Below are 19606 nucleotides of genomic sequence, written 5' to 3'. Positions count from 1 at the left end.
GAGGAATGCTGTGATCAGCCATGCAGATGCTCTTATTATTTCTCCAATATATGCAGATACTAATGAAAAACAAGCCCCTGAAGTTTGTTAAATATGCTGTACCCTTGGGATTGTGACCAGAAAGCAGGCCCCACCATGCTGTGTATGCTCGTAGCATTACAGAACTAATACGAAAACACAGGTATGCATGAGGGCTTTGGGCTGAAAGTGAACCTAGTGAAAAGAAAAGGAGGGTTAGTGGCACCTTAGAGACTAACCAATTTATAACCAAATTAGTTAGTCTCTAAGGTGCCACTAGTCCTCCTTTTCTTTTTGCGAATACAGACTAACACGGCTGCCACTCTGAAACCTGAACCTAGTGAAATCGTTTTCACTACTCTTTGAAGCACTTAGCTCCTTACAGATGAAGGCCAGTGACTTTTCATGCTATCCATTCAGAACAAATTGGCCCGTTATCATTCATAAGACAGCACAAGCCCATGACATTGACCTTAATATCATCAACATCAATACTGAGGGCCAATAATTAGCCTAATTACAGCCTATGGTACTCTCCCATAGGAAAGCCAGTGTGGAGAACAGCAAAACTGGTAACTAGATCCAGTGTTATCCCTCTGTACGTCTTGTTGCATCACTGCATGCATCCCCAACTCTATGCTGCTCTAGATGTGATTCTGAGGATGATCCCCAGGTCCTTTATTCTAAGCACCAGTATTTTTCTTTTATAGTTCCTCTATCCCCACTGAGCAGCCCACATTACTGTTTCTGGCTGGGAAGGTGGACAGCTTTCGGGGTGGCCAATGCCATCCTAACAAGCAGGAGTCGATCACCCTCCACTAAAGAGCTCAGATACCTCCATAACAAGCTTAAGTGCCTCCAAGCCATAATATGAGAATTTGAGTTTCCTATCTCTTCTGCACTACAGTAGTGATGTCCCCAAGTCCTTAATAGTGTTTATCTGGTTCTGCCAACATCACACACTAGACAGTTCTGATGGCATTTGCCTGTCAGGACTGCTGCTGATTTCTCAGTGGGTTACAACTCACCAGTACGTGGGCGGCTCTGAAGAGGTAGCTGAACGGATAGTACAGGAGGTTGATGAAAGATGCTGCATAGAGATCTGCATAACGCATCACCTGGCTGGCAAAGAGGGTCTGTCGTGAGCCACTACGGAACAGGCTTCCCATCATCCCATAGCACATGTCCATGTCGTGAGTCACTTTCTACAAGCAAAAGGCAGATTCAATGCTCTGGCCAGAGAGCAACGCAAACTCCAGCAGAGAGACTGGGAAAAGATTGTCACGTAATTGGGACATTCTGAGTTCCTGGGCTGCTCAGTTTCTGCTGGGGTCTCAGAATAGAGGGGCACTTAACAGGCTGTGTGTGTTCTAATAGCGAGACCACACTGCATCCATCTTCACATCTAATGGAGGGGAAAGCTGTACTGGAATCAATGACATTTCATCATAGCTGCAGCCATCCCACCAGGCTGTGATGTCATCTGAACAGGGTTTGCCTGATCAGTAGATGGGAAACTTCCAGGGAACACCAAGAATGCTGTAGGAGGTGGTGACAGACAGCCAACAGGCGGCCCATCTGAGTCAATATGGAATCAGTGCCCCAGAATGGTACCAAGTGGCACTATGCTTCTTAGATCAGGCATAAAACCAAGGTCTTGACCAGGGCATTCTCCCTAACAGGGCAGGTGCTACCCCAATGACCTGGCCAAATTCTAACTGGGTAACAACCTTCTGTCTACCTAAAGCTCCTTTTTAATTTCAGTTGAACGTGATATACTTCCCTGCCTATGAAAGCTATTGTGTAATGCTGCTGCATTTTAGTGCTGAGGGAAGTGATCCCAGTATACAGTGTGAAAAGGTGTTTTTATAACTGATACCTTAATACGTTTTTGGATGGAACTGATGTCAGGCCGTTCATTGCTGCTACTGTCCAAATGCCTGGTTATAGAAGAAAAATTACACAACGTTGTTTGAAAACATTTAGAAAACTAGGAGGTTTAGGGTATTTTTCAGTTAGGAAGTATGGTCTACAGAGGAAAGAAGGCTAGCTTTGTGGGTAGAACCCAGGATTATTAAGAGTCAGGACTCCTGAGATCAACTCCTGGCTGTGCCACAGACTCATTGTGTGACCTTGAGCAAGTCATAACCATTGTGTGCCTCAGTTTCCCCATGTGTAAAAAGAGGATACTGCTTACCTAACTTAGAGGGGACTTGCTGGGATTCATTATCTAATATTTACAAAAGTGCATTAAGATCTTCAAATGACAGCTGCTATGTGGGGTAGGAAATTATTATACAAATGTTGGAATACTCACTTGTACAGCTCTGCCAAGAAAATGTCCAGACTCTGCAGCTCTTCAAAAAGGGCTGAATAATTCCATAAAAGAGAAGAAAGAGGGTCAGAGGGCTAAACCTGAAAGTGCCAAAAGCATCACATTTCCAGCACTTCTCATAGGAGGCAGCTGTGGCCAGGAATGGAAAATAAAAGAGAGTGCGCAATTGCTCGGGCTGACATGGCGAGAAACAGGTGTCTAATGTAGATGGGTTCAGCTAAAGAGTTGAATGCACACCGTGCAGACCTGGCAGGGCTCAGGACTTGCTTTCTGGGACTGATCCCTGCTGCTTTAGGGCCCACACCTGCAGTTTTATATAAGTAATTCCTTTGACATCAACGGGGCAATGCGTCTGAGCAGAGCTGCAGGACAGGGCCATTGAAATGGTTCTACACTGAAGGCAGTTCTGTTCTGTGTTGTGAGTCCTGCTGCTGTCTGCAGCTGAACGGAACGAGGCTGGGTCCCAAATAAATTGAGGTGTAAGGAGAGCAGCATGGTGACCCCGCTAGTCCAATACTGCGACTAATGCTACGCTAGTTCCTCTATGATACTGCTGAGCTGCTGTGTTCCACCCATGGGAGAATGGGATCTTTGCTTATCCTAGGAATTAAACATGGGAGCTGCTTTCACCTCAGACTTCCCCCTGCTCTGACCTCACACCTCCCCGATCCCCTGCCTTCCTTGTCCTAATCTGCCCTGCAACTTTACATCATGGATAAGTAAACAATGAGTTTTTAAGCTTTTTAAGAGCACTGCTGTTCCACTGTTACTCCGCAGCTACACAATTAAACACAACAAATGAGATCCTCATTGCTTCTGCCCTGCAAGCACCTCACCAGCAAAGGAGCTAGCCCAGTGACAGCAGAGATCTGTTAGTGCTTGAGGCTCAGGAGGGGATTCAGGCACCACTTTGACTGAGATGCCAATGGAGGAAGAGAAGGGGGAGAGTAGTGGCGTGAGGGGGTGAGCTGAGAAAGCAGCCCTCCCTCTTAATTAACTGGAACTTCCTCCAGAGAGGGACAGCGTCAGGAGATCAGACACCATGATAAGAAGAACATAATCTGCTAACATACTTTTTAATGAACAACAAACCATTTTCTAACAAGATTTTTGAGAAGTGACCATTTGGTCACTTCAGGGACATACTGATCCAGTCAGTGAAAGAGGTGTGGCTTATTAGAAAAAATTACATGGGTTTGGAACACTTTAGCCCATCAGATCACAACTTCTATCCATGCCATGTAGAGCTCATTTTAATACACAATGCAACTGGAAATTTAATTCCCCTCCACTGTGCCCAAGTGCAAAAGGCCTAGATCCATCCTCGCAAAGAGATGCCAGTGTCAGCAACAGCCAGGACTGTGGTCTGAGAGGCTGAGCAAGTAGTCCAATCCTTTCCCTTGGGTAACAGGACTGCATCAGCCCCTAACACAGATGCCAAAAGCAAGGGGAAGATCTCAGGAAAAAAAGAAACAAAGGCAGATGCATACTGTCATAGAGCCCCTCTAAACCCTGCCCCAGCTTTTCCCCTCAACACCATACAAACAATGCAATCTTGAGAAATAGTGCTAAAATCTCCCCTCAGTTACAATAGACCAGCCGCAGTGAGGTCAATGTTGCTGCACAAGTGAAGTGACAGCAAAACCTGGCCAGTGGTTGCCTAGTTTCGTACAGCTTTTGTCAGTCCAGACATGCAGCTCCTGGGCTAGTTCGGGAATCACCAGGAAGGTCCTCCAGCCCTGACGTTTCTTGGACTTTAGGATGTCTCCAAAGATGTGGTCTCCAATGTACAAAATGTCTTTGCCCTTAGCCCCCAGCAGGTCACAGATAGTATCCGAGGAACCTGAGAGGGAATGAAAACAGGATGGGTCAGCAATTGTGAAATGAAGGGAAAGATTTCTCACATTTCAGAAGCTCACAACTCAGGCACATGCCTGTCACTACAGTGCAAAAACACAAGTGTCCAGTAATTGCAGCTACTCACAGAGCATACACTGACAGCCAAGACACAGGGAGCTGTGGGCTACAGACACGGCAAGTTGGCCATCTCTTCCCAGAAACCATCTTTGCCAAGTGTATTATCTCCACTGGCCCAGAAAGCAGCATCCTTTGGGGTCTCCCCAAAGCCCCAGTCTGCTCCATATTAGCACATCACAACAGTAGCCAAGCACTTGCAGCTATTTGCACTACAGGAATGCCTTCACAAAGTACTCAGTGCTGTGGTTCCCAGACTGTGGGCAGTATCTAGGGTGGTCAGTGCTGGCTCTCATCTTCCACTGAAATGAATGAGCCAGATCCTTTTCATGTGTCAGAAGAGCTGTGTAAGCCATCACCCTCATTCCCATTGCCCTTCCTTTGAAGCAACATGCAAACTGGGCAGAGGATTCTGGGGGCACCTGGCAAGTGGCTGAACATGGCATTACAGTATGAAAACAGCTGAGTCCCAAGTGTGCTAAAGCAGCCAGAGCACTCCCATGCCCTTTAAAATCCTTGCACAATACTGGATGATGAGCAGGTCCAGCAGGTTACACTGAAGGGCTTGCCTATCAGAAACACTACCAGAGATTAACCTGACAACCCCAGATTATGCCAGTAGGCTGAGAAGCTAAATCTCTGTTTATGCTCATTATACAATATACATGAGATTGTTCTCGCTTTACCGCCTGAATAGACGATGCCATGCTGCAGAGGGCCTGTGTAGGTACCAATCTTCAACTTGCCAGTAACCTGTACAGAAGAGGAAATAAATCACTTTAGTGACGGGCAACTGGTGTGGTGGATCTTTTCTGTCTGGTTTTTCCTAATTCTTCCTTCTCTTGGACCCCTGTCTCTCCCTGGGAGACTGGAGGCAGCTTTCACTCCCATGGAGGGGTTTTGTGTTTCACTCTTCTCAATACACAGTTTGCTGTATTCTAATTTAGCTAGGAAGGACTCAGGTTTGCCCGTGAGACACACATCTCTGACAGCAATGAGGCTGACCGGGTGTAACTAAAAGCAAACTCCAGCCCAATGCCTTCCATGAATTTCAATGCAGAGTCCAGTCTAAAAAAGGTCCAGTTCCTGTTCCAAGCTGCCTAAAGAAACCACGTGGGTAAGTGTGCTCCGTATGCAGTACTTACAGTGTCCACTTGTCGCAATACTGTGCCTTCTCCAAAAAATAGGGGTTTTCGTGCATCCACTAGGATTAGGTCAAAGTAGGACTGCCATGGCTGATGAGAGCTTCCAGGCTAGGAAAGGAAGAAACAAGAACCATAAAAGCGTCCGTTGCCTTCAGCCTCTTCTTCTCAAATCACTGATACACTTTAGGATACAAGCTGCTATATTTATTGCACCTTTCATCCTGAAGGATCCCAGAACGCTTTCATAAACTATATATCGAGGAATCACTCCATACACTGCAGAAATACAGCCACCTCTGGGTCCAACATGACAGGTATTTAACATCACCAAGAAACACTACAGTTTACAGGAGAAAGCGAAAAATACTACATCCAAGAGAAATTCCACTGTAGAGAAATTTAGGAAAGCAGATTATAAATAAACCCCAGTGGAATCTGACTGGGGCTGATACTGATACTGTGACATGCGCCCAGGTGCAGTGTTGACAGGCACATGAAAATACTTAAGTAACTCCATGAAACAGGAGCTGAGCCATGCATTGTGTGACTGATGAAGTAATCGATTATGCTGAATGTACTAAGCAGACAAAGGTTTGGAGCTCCTAGCTGCTTTACATTTAAACATTTCAGGGCCTACCTCTGCCCTAACTTATACCAGTGTAAATCAGGACTAACATGACTGAAGTTAGTTTAGTCATGCCAGTGAGATCAGTATTAGGCCCTAGATATTCCTTTCCATTTACAAAGCCCTTTTGCTCTCCAATAAGATTTCTTATTGGAATCTAAACTGTGTCAGTTTCATACTGATCTTGACTGCAACATTATTATGTTGTTATTAAAAAGAAAAGGAGTACTTGTGGCACCTTAGAGGCTAACAAATTTATTTGATCATAAGCTTTTGTGAGCTACAGCTCACTTCATTGGATGAAGATGCATCCAATGAAGTGAGCTGTAGCTCGCGAAAGCTTATGCTCAAATAAATTTGTTAGTCTCTAAGGTGCCATGAGTACTCCTTTTCTTTTTGTGGATACAGACTAACACAGCTGCTACTCTGAAATATGTTGTTATTAAGGATTCTTGTTTTAAAACAGCTGACAATAGCTCTCTAAATGTTTTATTTATATTTGGATTTGATTCTGTGTAAATAAGGAAACTAAACAGCAACTGCGTTTTAATTATACCTGCTAATCCCCATGCAGTCCATGAACCAGGATTACAATCCTATTATGCTACACAGAGATAATTACGTGCATTAATTTCTAGTAAAACAGCAGTCCTAGAGTCACATACCTTTGGTCCATGTGGAAAATCAAACAAATAAGTCATAATTTTCTGAAAGACAAAATTAGGATTTTAAAATATACATTTGTGTAGTTTATAACAGCATACTTCTCAGTCTCCACCTTTTCAGATTACATAACTTTTTTAGTTTTACAATTTACTGTCAATTTTGGCATTAGATTTATTACAATTTGGGAACAAAGTTAATAAAACACATCAGTTGGAGATAAAACAGTAATTTTTATAATCAAAGAATAGATTTGCCTTCAAAATCTGCACACTACAGAGAAGGGCTACTAGGATGATCCGAGGAATGGAAAACTTGTCTTATGAAAGGAGACTCAAGGAGCTTGGCTAGTTTAGCCTAACTAAAATAAGGTTGAGGGGAGATATGATTGCTCTCTATAAATATATCAGAGGGATAAATACCGGAGAGGGAGAGGAATTATTTAAGCTCAGTACCAATGTGGACACAAGAACAAATGGATATAAACTGGCCACCAGGAAGTTTAGACTTGAAATTAGACGACGGTTTCTAACCATCAGAGGAGTGAATTTTTGGAATAGCCTTCCAAGGGAAATAGTGGGGGCAAAAGATCTATCTGGCTTTAAGATTAAACTCGATAAGTTTATGGAGGAGATGGTATGATGGGATAACATGGTTTTGGTAATTAAATATTCATGGTAAATAGGCCTAATGGCCTGTGATGGGATGTTAGATGGGGTGGGATCTGAGTTGCCCAGGAAAGAATTTTCTGTAGTATCTGGCTGGTGAATCTTGCCCAAATGCTCAGGGTTTAGCTGATAGCCATATTTGGGGTCGGGAAGGAATTTTCCTCCAGGGCAGATTGGAAGAGGCCCTGGAGGTTTTTCGCCTGCCTCTGTAGCATGGGGCACGGGTCACTTGATGGAGGATTCTCTGCTCCTTGAAGTCTTTAAATCACGATTTGAGGACTTCAATAGCTCAGACATAGGTGAGAAGTTTTTCGCAGGAGTGAGTGGGTGAAATTCTGTGGCCTGCGTGGTGCAGGAGGTCAGACTAGATGATCATAATGGTCCCTTTTGACCTTAGTATCTATGAATCTATATTTTAGAGACCTTTAAAATGATCTGTAAGCTTTTTATGCATAATAATGCTGTGATATATTGCGATTTCCCAGGGCTTTAAAGAAACACCTTGCACCACTAAAAAGAGGTAATTTCCAGCTTCTCTCCACCCAGATAAAGCACCAATTTCTAGCCCTCTAGCCTTGATGGTTCAAAAGTTATTGGACTGTCACTTGATCACAGATTCAGGATTGTCTGATGCCTTCATGTATGCATCAGAACAGTTTGACTATAGTGAAAGTTTTGCATTTTGGAGGCTACTAGTTTTAAAAATAAAAATACATTGCATTTATCCAGCACTTTTCATCTGCTGAGAGATTGAGACACAGATGAGGTAACTGATTTGCCCCAGGTCACGCTATAAATTAGTATCAGAGCCTGGAATAAAACCCAAGAGTTTTGAAATCCAGTCCTCTGTTTTAATCCCTAAATCACACTACCTCTCACTCAGGAACTATATAGAATACACTCAAAGTTGTCATACTAAAACCAGAAAATGTATGAAAATGAATATCCAGTTTTTCTTCATTAAGTTCTACGCAAATCCAAGTATTTCAGCAGCACTTACATCTGTGTATTTATAGTCACTGTTTGTGGCAAGAAACACCTTTCCAACCTCATTCATGCGGCGGAGCAGTAATGGCATTTTCCCCTAAAATGACACGCAAGGATTACAGACACTTTACCACTGGGAAAAACAAGCCTTAATTAAAATCATGCTTGCAAGACAATACATTGAAATTGGCAACAGCATCAGGAAAACTTCCTTGCCTGCAGAAATGAAAAGAGTGGAAGAAATGTAAATGGGTATCTTTAACTGTGTCCACAGGTGCTCACAGCCCCTGAGCTCCCCTTGATGATATTAAACAGTTCAGTGGCACTTCACACACTGTAGCATGCTCACCGACTACCAGCTCCACTTCGGACAAACTGGATGTGGCCCTTGGGCTCCTGGTAAATTACCAAAATGAGCCCTTCGGTAGAAGGTTTGAACACCCAAGTCTACAGGTAGGGATGTGCCATAATTCGAACACCAAAGTTAGAGTGAGTTTGAGTCTGGAGCTGTTTTTATTAACAAGTTATAAATCCTAATTCAGCTATGTGTAAATTACAAGTGATCAACTACCCCAAAACAGAAGTTTCCAAAGCAGCTTGCAGACAGGTAACTAGACTGGTTAATTACTTTAAAATGAAACATTGCAGGCAGGCAATGACTCCATAATGTGGACTGGCTGGTATCAGTACTTGAAACCAAATGACATTCAGATAAGTTTTTACTATACAGGAACTCCTCACTTAAAGTCGTCCCAGTTAACGTTGTTTTGTTGTTACGTTGCTAATCAATTAGGGAACAAGCTCTTTTGAAGTTGTGCAATGCTCCCTTATAATGTGGTTTGGCAGCCACCTGCTTTGTCCACTGCTTACAGGAAGAGCAGCCCGTTGTAGTGAGCTGGTGGGGGCTTGGAACCAGGGTGGGCCGGCAGCCCCCCGATCAGCTCCCCGCTCCCCTAAGTTCCTTGTGCGGCAGCTACCCAACAGGCTACCAATTGCCAGCAGTTCAGCTGTACGTCCCCCCATTGCCATGTGCTGCTCCTGCCCGCTGCCTTGGAGCTGCTCTCCAGAGCCTCCTGCTTGCTGTACGGGGGGGGGGGGGGGGGGAGGGGAAGAGGAGGGCTAATGTCAGGGTGTCCCCCTCCCCCCTGCTCCTGCATCCCGCTTACCCCATCTTCCATAGAGCGGGGGGACACAGGACAGGGCTCAGGACAGAGGGAGCTTCGTTGCAGCAGCTGCCATCTCAGCTTGCTGATTAACTTAAAAAGGCAGTGTACTTAAGAGTGGGGTCAGCGTACTTAAAGGAGCAATGTGCATCTCTCTCTCTCACACGCACAGGGTGTATGTCTCTGTCTGCCATGCTGTCTTCCCTCCCTCCATTCATGCTGCCTTGTAGAGTGTGAGTCTACATTAACAACAAGTTAACCCTTGAGGGCTCAGCCAATTGCTAGTTCATCATTTAGCAGTAAGGCATTCCCTGGGAAATATCCCACCCTCTGTCTTCACCTCAACCAAGCTTCACAATCATCATCACTGTGTACCAGTATTAAATTGTTTCTTTAAAACTTACACTGTGTGTGTAGACACACATAATATAGTCTTTTGTCTGGTGAAAAAAATTTCCCTGGAACCTAACCCCCCCCCCCATTTACATTAATTCTTATGGGGGAATTGGATTCGCTTAACATCGTTTCGCTTAAAGTCGCATTTTTCAGGAACAGAACTACAACGTTAAGCGAGGAGTTCCTGTACACGGGGCCTACTCATGGAGACTGGCTGCAGAATGCTCACTTGCAGCTCTCACACTTCCTTCAAAGGCAGTCCGAAAGCAGGAAGGCGTGAACAGTTTCAGCTTTCCTAGGACAGACATTGCACTCACTTTAGAGGGAAGTTTGAGAGATTGGAAGGTTTCTTGGAATTTCCCCTCCCCCTCATGCCTCTTTCAGGGGCTGGCTATATCAATACTTCTGTCTGGAAAAGCTCTCAGTCTCTTCTGAAGCTGAGGTCAACAGAGCTGCATCTCTGTGGTTTATGGTGCTAAAAGAACAGCCAGGTAAAAGGAACAGTCCCCTTCCCCACCCGTGGAGTCTGCATGTGCCTCACCAACATCCTCACCTCCATCATGTGTTAAATTCTCCTCTAGCTTTTGTAATCTGTTCAATAGATGTGTGGATGAAACCTAGCCATGTGGATTATTGGGTTGGGACCCAGGCCGGATCTGCACTTTCCACTTTGTCTTTGGTTGTTACAATGGAAACCAGGCTTACCAGTTTTCTAATTCAGTAAAACAAATCAACAGGTTTACTCCTTTCCCCACGCTTCCTGCTTGTGTTCTCAATACAGTATGTCCCACAGCACAGCAAAGTAACCCCACACTTACATCTTTCACCACATACTTCTCCAGATTCTCAAGTGTCTTTTCCTTGAGGGTTCCCTGAAATAGAAATAACAGAACTCCATGAGATCCTGGGCTTAATGATCTTACACACATCAGTTTATCTCCAACTTCCACACTGTCAAAGCCCTGTAAAAATACAAACCAGGAATGAATCTGAATGGGTGACTCAGAGACAAAGCACAAATCCTATGAGCCATGCAGTCCCCTACTCTGGTGATAATCTTAGAGGTGAATAATCCACTTTAACATCATTTCAACCCTTTCAGGAAGGAATGTGATAGAAACAGAAACTAATATAGATTGCCATACCAGATCAGACCATTGATCTCCTGTCTCCAGCAGTGATCTAGAGCTTCAGTAGAAGGTAAAACCCACCACAAAGCATCTGGTCAATTGTGCAAAACTCTATATGAAAAATTCCCTTCTGAATCTTGTAGAAATCAGACGACAACCTGAAGCATAAAATGTGATCAAATAATACGAAAGTGCTCCATCCTACTCATTATGGGACTCTTCCTGGGAGTAAAGGAAGCAGAATCAGGCACTCAGCTGCCATATTTACAAATGTTATTGATCAGGAAACCCAAATAGCATAAGTATATATGTTTGTGTATATAAAATTGGGTTGCCCGCTGCACTAAGTAGAGGATCAAAACTTATGAAATTCTCCATCCAGCACAAACAGCTTCCTAGCAGCATAAAGCAATTAACACTCTAGAGTAGATGTACAATAAAATCAATACTGCAAAAATTAACAGTCCATAACTTCAATACATGGTATAAAATGCAAATATGGTTCATGGTGCAATCTTTACATCGCTTGTTAATTATAGGTAAGGAAAATGAGGATTGGATGAGATAGAAGGACAGAGGGATTCTCTTATGTAATGAGAGAGGTAATCATTATCCCCAAGGGTGTAGTCCTGTACCATTCACATATTTGGTCACTAAATGGCAAAATAGGTTTCTTTTACAGGGATATAGTCACATATTAACTGCTTCCATTCAAGAGTTAAAGACAGGTGTAGTTCAATTAATGACTAATAAAAAATCCCAAGGAGTTCCAATCACCTGGTAATGAACCCAGTCAACAGCATCTCTGACATCCTGGAACATACTCCTGAACGACATAAAGAGGTCTCCATCTTTAAACCCTGTTTCACAGCTATGAGGAAAGAAGAGAGATCAGATATGTCAGATAAAGAACAGCAGCCAGTAAGAAGTGTGCATATACCACAGGACCTCTGTGATTAAGGAGCAACCAGGGAGACAAGATAGCGCAATATATCTGACAGACAAAGCTTGTATTCCCAATTTGTATTCACGATTTCCTCTTTTATTCCGTCATGGGTGCTGGGATTGAGAGAATGCCCCTGTAAATAGTTTCCAGTTAATGGAGTCTATCTGCACAGACTTGGTATATACAGCAGCATTAGAGATGTGTGTTACCCAAATGTGGTATTCATTCAGAACTTCAGGAAGCAGATTCCCGTCTCTGGACCATGCACCAGTAATGTGGTATTTCAGGTTTTTGTGACTGCGACTCTAGTTTCTCCCTCCTAACACTAATGGAATAGTAAGTACATAATGATTACGGACATGGAAATATTTCCATTTCAGGAGTGATTGATAGACTGGGACTATAGTTTAAACAGGTGATAAATAAGAGAGGACAGGATACAGGTATACAAAAAGATTAACCTAATAAAGTAAATTAAGTGTTGCTGACTATCCTCTTTCATAACCCAAGAAAAAGGAGATATTCAATGAAATTCAAAGTCAACACATTTAACACTGATAAAAGGTAACGTTGCTTTTTTATATCACAGTGCATAATTATCCTGTGGAACTCACCACCACAAGATACCACTAAGGCCAAGATTTTACATAAGTAAGATTCAAAAGAGGATTTTATACTATATATTGGATATTAAACCTTATGCTTTTGGGCATAAGCCAACCATTAACAGATGCGTATTCCATTAACAGATGCGTATTAAGAAGAAACTCTATTATGGGCAAATTATTCCATAATTGTCCACTAGAGGGTACTGGCCATTTTCAGAGATAGGATACTGGACCAGCTGGACCACTGATCTGATCCAGAATGGCAATTCCTGTGTTCTTGGGAAAAACTGCATATGTGTTTAACCTTTACTTTCCAAGAATGTAATACCTGGTATCATTTCATATCATGTGAATCATTCATGCAGCTGCATCCAGGTTTGCGAGTTCAAAATGTAACCTACCATTTTAAACATGCACCTCTTTGCAAGCCCATGTAAATATTGATTTTTATCTCCCCCCATCCCATATGTCTCAATGTTCCTTTTCTAAACCAAAAAGCATGGACAGCACAGCACTCATGAGCAACCCCACGATAACAGGTGCTGATGCATGTACATGATGGAGGAAAAAGAAAACATGTACATTTCCTGCTTCAAAAAGCTTGCTATGAACAGTAAATCAAAAATTACTGTAAACGTTTGGAAAATGTATCCTTTAAAGTTATTAAAACCAGGCTTAATATTTTAGACAATTCTCTCATTAAGTGAATCTGTTTTTTTAATCAAACCCATGTCATTAGCATATTTCACTTTTGAGTGAGCAAGGTTCTTTGCCATGAAAATGTTAAAACTACTATATGGGAAATCTAAGTGGCTCTGGTAATTGGCCTTGGGAGTTTCGCCTCTCGGTTACTGGCTCAAATACAGTTCTAACTGGTAGGCATTGAAAACAGACATCTGAGGGCTGTTTGGGGGCCACTGTGTTTGTAGTAAGTTTGTGGTCTCAGATCACAAACTTCCACGTCATCAAACCTCCAACTCATTTAGCATTATTTGTTGGAGTCTTAGCTGAGGCGCCAAGAACAGAGTGGAAATGGAAACTGACCATTTACAAGGTTCATATCTAGAGGTTGTCTCTCCACAGCAAAGTTGTGGCAACCAGTGCATTGAGACAGGGACACAGTGTGAGGGAAGAGCTGCATTGCCAATGTCTTTACTGCATCCAATTTGTCTAGGCTTTCAGTCTCCAGAGATGTTAATAGACACTTCACATCAGCATGGAATTCACTTTTATATTAAACAGCTAAAGAGGATTGATCTTAGTCCCAGTGATGTCAATGGAAAAATTCGCATTGACATTAGTGGGAGATTGGACCTCGGTAGAGCAGCTTTGTGCTGTACCGTGCATCTATTATTTAAAACATATATTCAAGACTGCACTATACTATTAGTTTTATAAAATCAGGCAATAAACATACCTAGAATATCTGTCACAGTTAGTAAAGAAATCTATTAGGCAAGCCAACAGGTAGGTCTCTGCAAAGAAACAAAGCAGAATTTTAAAACAAGAGAAACATCATAAATTAAAATAACTTTTGGGGTAGGAGTCTGGAGGAAGAGAGGTGTTCATGTAACTCAAAGCACACCTGCACAGGTCCGAATCTGCTGTCAGGAAGTCAATGGCAAAACTCCCATTCATTTCCGTGATGAAGGATCAAGCCCTACAGTATCTAATTAGGGATTTACCTGGTAGATTGAACAGCGTGTTCAGAATGTAAAACCTCTCTGTGTCATCCCTCTGAATAAATTTATTTGGATACTGCTCCCGAGTTTCTGGCCTGAAAAACAAGATGGTAAAGGGAAAAACTGAAAAAAACAATAGCATACTCTATAGTTCTTAGAATATGATCATAAAAGGGTCAATTAACTCAAGATTCCCTCAAGCTTTAATCAACACCTAGTTTTACCATGCTGAGGGGAAAATTAACAGTGTGTTGGTGACACAAAAGTAAGAACAGAATCCACTTCACACTCCATAGCTGTGCTGGCTCTAGCCTGGCAAAAATATCCATGATTGGTCAGCAAAATGAACAAGTCTGACACAGGGAAGCAGAATGGTTGAGTGACCACAGCCTTACCTTAATCCCTGAGTTCATAGGCAGAGGATACTTAAATCCACTGCATTTTCATTTTTTGTTTAAGATAATTAATCTTTCCCCTAGTTTTCATGTGTTGTTTTTTTTTTAAACACCCGCATGCAGCTTTCATCAGCAATGTGCAAGGTTGTTCTGCTGGAGTCTATGAGGCTCTTTGCAATTAAACATTTCTGGCAATGTTAAAAAAAGTAACTATTCTCATTCTCTTAAAAAATCATTTTTAAGTGATCACTGGCAGAATTATGCTATTTGCATTCAAAGGATTCATTATATACATAGCAGGACCAAACTCAGGGCACATTTACACCTATCCAACCCCACTGGAGTCTGTGAAGACTACATATACATATGAGAGCCTTGAGCACACATTTGATCTTTCATTTTTTAAGGTTTCTACTTCCTATTGCAGAGACTCGTTAGCTTGAGATGAGCTTATCAGAAGGCCTGTGTGATGGCCTCTTTGGGATTTTTGTTCAGTTGCTACTGAATTTAACTGTTCCTCCATTCCATCAACTCTAGCCTCATATTATGGATTTGGGAACTTATTTGGACACATTTTGCATCAAGCCCTGCACTCCCCCCTTTTCTTATTTAAACTTTCTACTCATAGAGGTAAGAAGAATGCTAACAGCCAACAGGGACTGCAGAACATCACACACACAGTTTTCACACTGCTTTACTATTGGAATCATAGAAGATTACGGTTGGAAGAGACCTCAGGAAGTCATCTAGTCCAACTCCCTGCTCAAAGCAGGACCAACACCAACTAAATCATCCCAGACAGGGCTTTGTCAAGCCGAGCCTTAAAAACCTCTAAAGGATGGAGATTCCACCACCTCCCTAGGTAACCCATTCCAGGGCTTCACCACCCTCCTAGTGAAATAGTTTTTCCTAATATCCAACCTAGACCTCCCTCACTGCAACTTGAGACCATTGCTCCTTGTTCTGTCATCTGCCACCACTGAGAACAGCCTAGCTCCATCCTCCTTGGAACCCCCCCTGCAGGTAGTTGAAGGCTGCTATCAAATTCCCTCTCACTCTTCTCTTCTGCAAACTAAATAACCCCAGTTCCCGCAGCCTCTCCTCATAAGGCGCATGCCCCAGCCCCCTAATCATTTTTGTTGCCTTCCGCTGGACTCTCTCCAATTTGTCCACATCCTTTCTGTAGCGGGGGCCCCAAAACTGGATGCAGTACTCCAGATGTGGCCTCATCACTGCCAAATAGAGGGAAATAATCACTTCCCTTGACGGGCTGACAACGCTCCTACTAAATAATGCAGCCCAGTATGCCGTTAGCTTTCTTGGCAACAAGGGCACACTGTTGACTCATATCCAGCTTCTCATCCACTGTAATCCCAGATCCTTTTCTGCAGAACTGCTGCTTAGCCAGTCGGTCCCCAGCCTGTAGCGGTGCATGGGATTCTTCCATCCGAAGTGCAGGACTCTGGACTTCTCCTCATTGAACCTCATCAGATTTCTTTTGGCCCAATCCTCCAATTTGTCTAGGTCACTCTGGACCCTATCCCTACCCTCCAGCATATCTACCTCTCCCCCCAGCTTAGTATCATCTGTGAACTTGCTGAGGGTGCAATCCATCCCATCATCCAGATCATTAATGAAGATGTTGACAAAACTGGCCCCAGGACCGACCCCTGGGGCACTCCGCTTGGTATCGGCTGCCAACTAGACATTGAGCCGTTGATCACGACCCGTGGAGCCCGACGATCTAGCCAGCTTTCTATCTACCTTACAGTCCATTCATCCAATCCATACTTCTTTAACTTGCTGGCAAGAATATTGTGGGACACCATATCAAAAGCTTTGCTAAAGTCAAGGTATATCACGTCCACCGCTTTCCCCATATCCACAGAGCCAGTTACCTCATCATAGAAGGCAATCAGGTTGGTCAGGAATGACTTGCCCTTGGTGAATCCACGTTGACTGTTCCTGATCACCTTCCTCTCCTCCAAGTGCTTCAAAATGGCTTCCTTGAGGATCTGCTCCATGATTTTTCCGGGGACTGAGGTGAGGCTGACCGGTCTGTAGTTCCCTGGATTCTCCTCCTTCCCTTTTTTAAAGATGGGCACTATATTTGCCTTTTTCCAATTGTCCAGGACCTCCCCTGACTGCCACGAGTTTTCAAAGATAATAGCCAATGGCTCTCCAATCACATCAGCTAACTCCCTCAGCACCCTCGGATGCATTGCATCCAGCCCCATGGACTTGTGTATGTCCAGCTTTTCTAAATAGTCCGTAACCTGTTCTCTCACCACTGAGGGCTGCTCACCTCCTCCCCAAACTGTGCTGCCCAGTGCAGCAGTCTGGGAGCTGACCTTGTCTGTGAAGACTGAGGCAAAAAAAGCATTGAGTACTTCAGCTTTTCCCACATCATCTGTCACTAGGTTGCCTCCCTCATTCAATAAGGGTCCCACTCATAGAGGTGACCTTCTTCTTATTGCTAACCTGTAGAAAGCCTTCTTGCTACCCTTCACATCCCTTGCTAGCTGCAACTCCAATTGTACTTTGGCCTTCCTGATTACACTCCTGCATGCTCGAGCAATATTTCTATACTCCTCCCTAGTCATTTGTCCAAGTTTCCACTTCTTGTAAACTTCCTTTTTGTGTTTAAGCTCACCGAAGATTTCTCTGTTAAGCCAAGCTGGTAGCCTGCCATATTTGCTAGTCTTTCTGCACATCGGGATGGTTTGTTCCTGCGCCCTCAATAAGGCTTCTTTAAAATACAGCCAGCTCTCCAGGACTCCTTTCCCCCTCATTTCAAAAACAGACACCAACATGAAACTGCAGAACTGGAATTAATTTGTAAACTGGACACCATCAAATTATGCCTGAATAAAGACTGGGAGTGGATGAGTCATTACAAAACCTAATTTTACCATACTAATTTCCCCCTACTGTTACTCACACCTTCTTGTCAACTGTTTGAAATGGGCCACCCTCATTACCACTACAAAAGTGATTCTTCTTCCCTTGGTATTCTACTGTTAATTGAATTGTCTCGTTAGACTGACCCCTCCACCTGATAAGGCAACTCCCATCTTTTCATGTACTATATATAAATATACCTGCTACAGTATTTTCCACTCCATGCATCTGATGAAGTGGGTTCTAGCCCACGAAAGCTTATGCCCAAATAAATTTGTTAGTCTCTAAGGTGCCACAAGGACTCCTCGTTGTTTTCCTCCTCCCCTTCATATTAGCCTCCTAGGGGATCCTGCCTATCAGTTCCCTGAGGGAGTCAAAGTCTGGTTTTCTGAAGTCCAGGGTCTGTATTCTGCTGCTCTCCTTTCTTCCCATTGACCTAAACCATAAGCTACAATAATTTAGCTCCTAGGCTAGTTCAATCCTTCACCTCTCTCAAGGAAAGACTGGTGAGCTGAACCACTGGCAGTTGTTCATGCGATGCAGACTTCTGCCTGTTCCAGAAAGGGCTGACACAACTGAATCATTTTACCTGATGACAGGGTGCTGAAACTGAATTATGCCAGCACAGGTAAAAAGCCCCACACACTGTCCTATCCTAAACTCTTCCCCACGCCATGTCCTATCCTATTTCCACTGCTCTAGAAAATATAGGCCTCTTTGTACTGTACTGATGTTTTTCCTAGACTTTGAAATATCATTAACTTCAGAACACTCACAATTTCTTATATGTAAACCGAACCAAACCTATAAAAATATAAAAGCAGCCTCTCTTTATCAACAAATTGTCCGCTATTCCTTATGGTTTATTAAGCCATTTATCAAACCAGAGCCAATGACCAGTGAATGGCCAAGTTGTCAGTACTCACCCTCTCACGAAGTTAAAGCCATGTGCACACACCAGGAGGTTCCCATAGGCATCGACTTTCAACAGGTTTCCATACAGTGTATCAAATACCAGGCCTCTGTCAAGGAAGGAATTTAAGATGTGAAATCAGAAACACACTGAGGAGTGGCCAAATGCACCATACTCAGCAAGAATCAAAATCAGCTCTTGAGTGTGCTTATTTGAAGTAGAATATTTGAGCCAATTCTTACATGTCCAATCCAAAACAGAACTGAACACTGGGGGCAGGGTTGTGCTGATCCACTTCTAACGTATCCCTCTGTCTGGCTGTGTAACCACCCTCCCCACCTCCTGCATTGCCAGGTTGAAATGTAAAATTGACCTGCTCTCTATGGATCTTAAAACAGGATCATTATACTTAACAGAAAGCTTAGCTATACGTTCATCGGGGAAGATGTGTAGCTTTCTACACAAGGTCAAGAATTTGGCTCTCACGCCTGCCCTAGTGATTCCCTGAGAATTCTACTGGGATGCAATGGAGAGCTGATTGGGGGAAGGAACCTCTCCAGTCCTGTGCATCTCTCCATTGCATTTAGGAGAGCCAGACGTGGCATGTGACAGCTGCAAAAAAATGCCATGTCATTCCCTGCTACCGATTTGAGATCTACATCTTTTCTGGCAAAACCACATTACAAGTTTCAGCTCATTTATCTAGTCACTAGCCTTTGGGAAAAGGAGATTCCATGACTGCTGAAAACAATGAGCTTCTTCAAGACTGACTGGTAGTAAGGCTGCTGCCAGTTGTCCTCACATAGGCAACCCTTCTTTGTCCTCCCCATGATGGGGGTAGTGAATTCACTGAACATGCTCAGTGTAACCGTCCTGACAGCTTCATTACGACCCATCTTCCTATTATGGACATGGTAACTTGTGGCAGTAGGCTCAGTGCAACTCAATGTGGGAGGAATGAAAGGAAGGAGGCTGTCTGTTTGTGCAAAAATTCTGCACAAGTGAAGTCAGTCACTGCAAGTCAATCGGGTATGTTCAACAAAGTTCTGTGCACAAC

General features: G+C 43.4%; 1 protein-coding gene across 1 annotated transcript in view; it reads right to left on the bottom strand.

Annotated features, from left to right (window-relative positions):
- NT5C2 (5'-nucleotidase, cytosolic II) overlaps positions 1–19606 on the bottom strand; it is an 89116-nt gene that overhangs the window by 2039 nt on the left and 67471 nt on the right. The window contains exons 5-17 of the mRNA XM_084635074.1: positions 18563–18658; positions 14344–14435; positions 14076–14133; positions 11882–11975; positions 10793–10846; positions 8429–8512; positions 6763–6804; positions 5473–5580; positions 5014–5080; positions 4026–4196; positions 2336–2387; positions 1898–1958; positions 1047–1223 (exon numbers count right to left, since the gene is read on the bottom strand). Of these exons, the coding sequence (XP_084491200.1) occupies positions 1047–1223; positions 1898–1958; positions 2336–2387; positions 4026–4196; positions 5014–5080; positions 5473–5580; positions 6763–6804; positions 8429–8512; positions 10793–10846; positions 11882–11975; positions 14076–14133; positions 14344–14435; positions 18563–18658 (1156 nt within the window). The remainder of the gene's footprint in view (positions 1–1046; positions 1224–1897; positions 1959–2335; positions 2388–4025; positions 4197–5013; positions 5081–5472; positions 5581–6762; positions 6805–8428; positions 8513–10792; positions 10847–11881; positions 11976–14075; positions 14134–14343; positions 14436–18562; positions 18659–19606) is intronic.

The sequence above is a fragment of the Lepidochelys olivacea genome (assembly GCF_965140295.1).
Source record: "Lepidochelys olivacea isolate rLepOli2 genome assembly, chromosome: 7".
In the NCBI taxonomy this organism is placed as follows: domain Eukaryota; kingdom Metazoa; phylum Chordata; order Testudines; family Cheloniidae; genus Lepidochelys; species Lepidochelys olivacea.
This window is presented reverse-complemented; position numbering and strand designations above follow the sequence as displayed.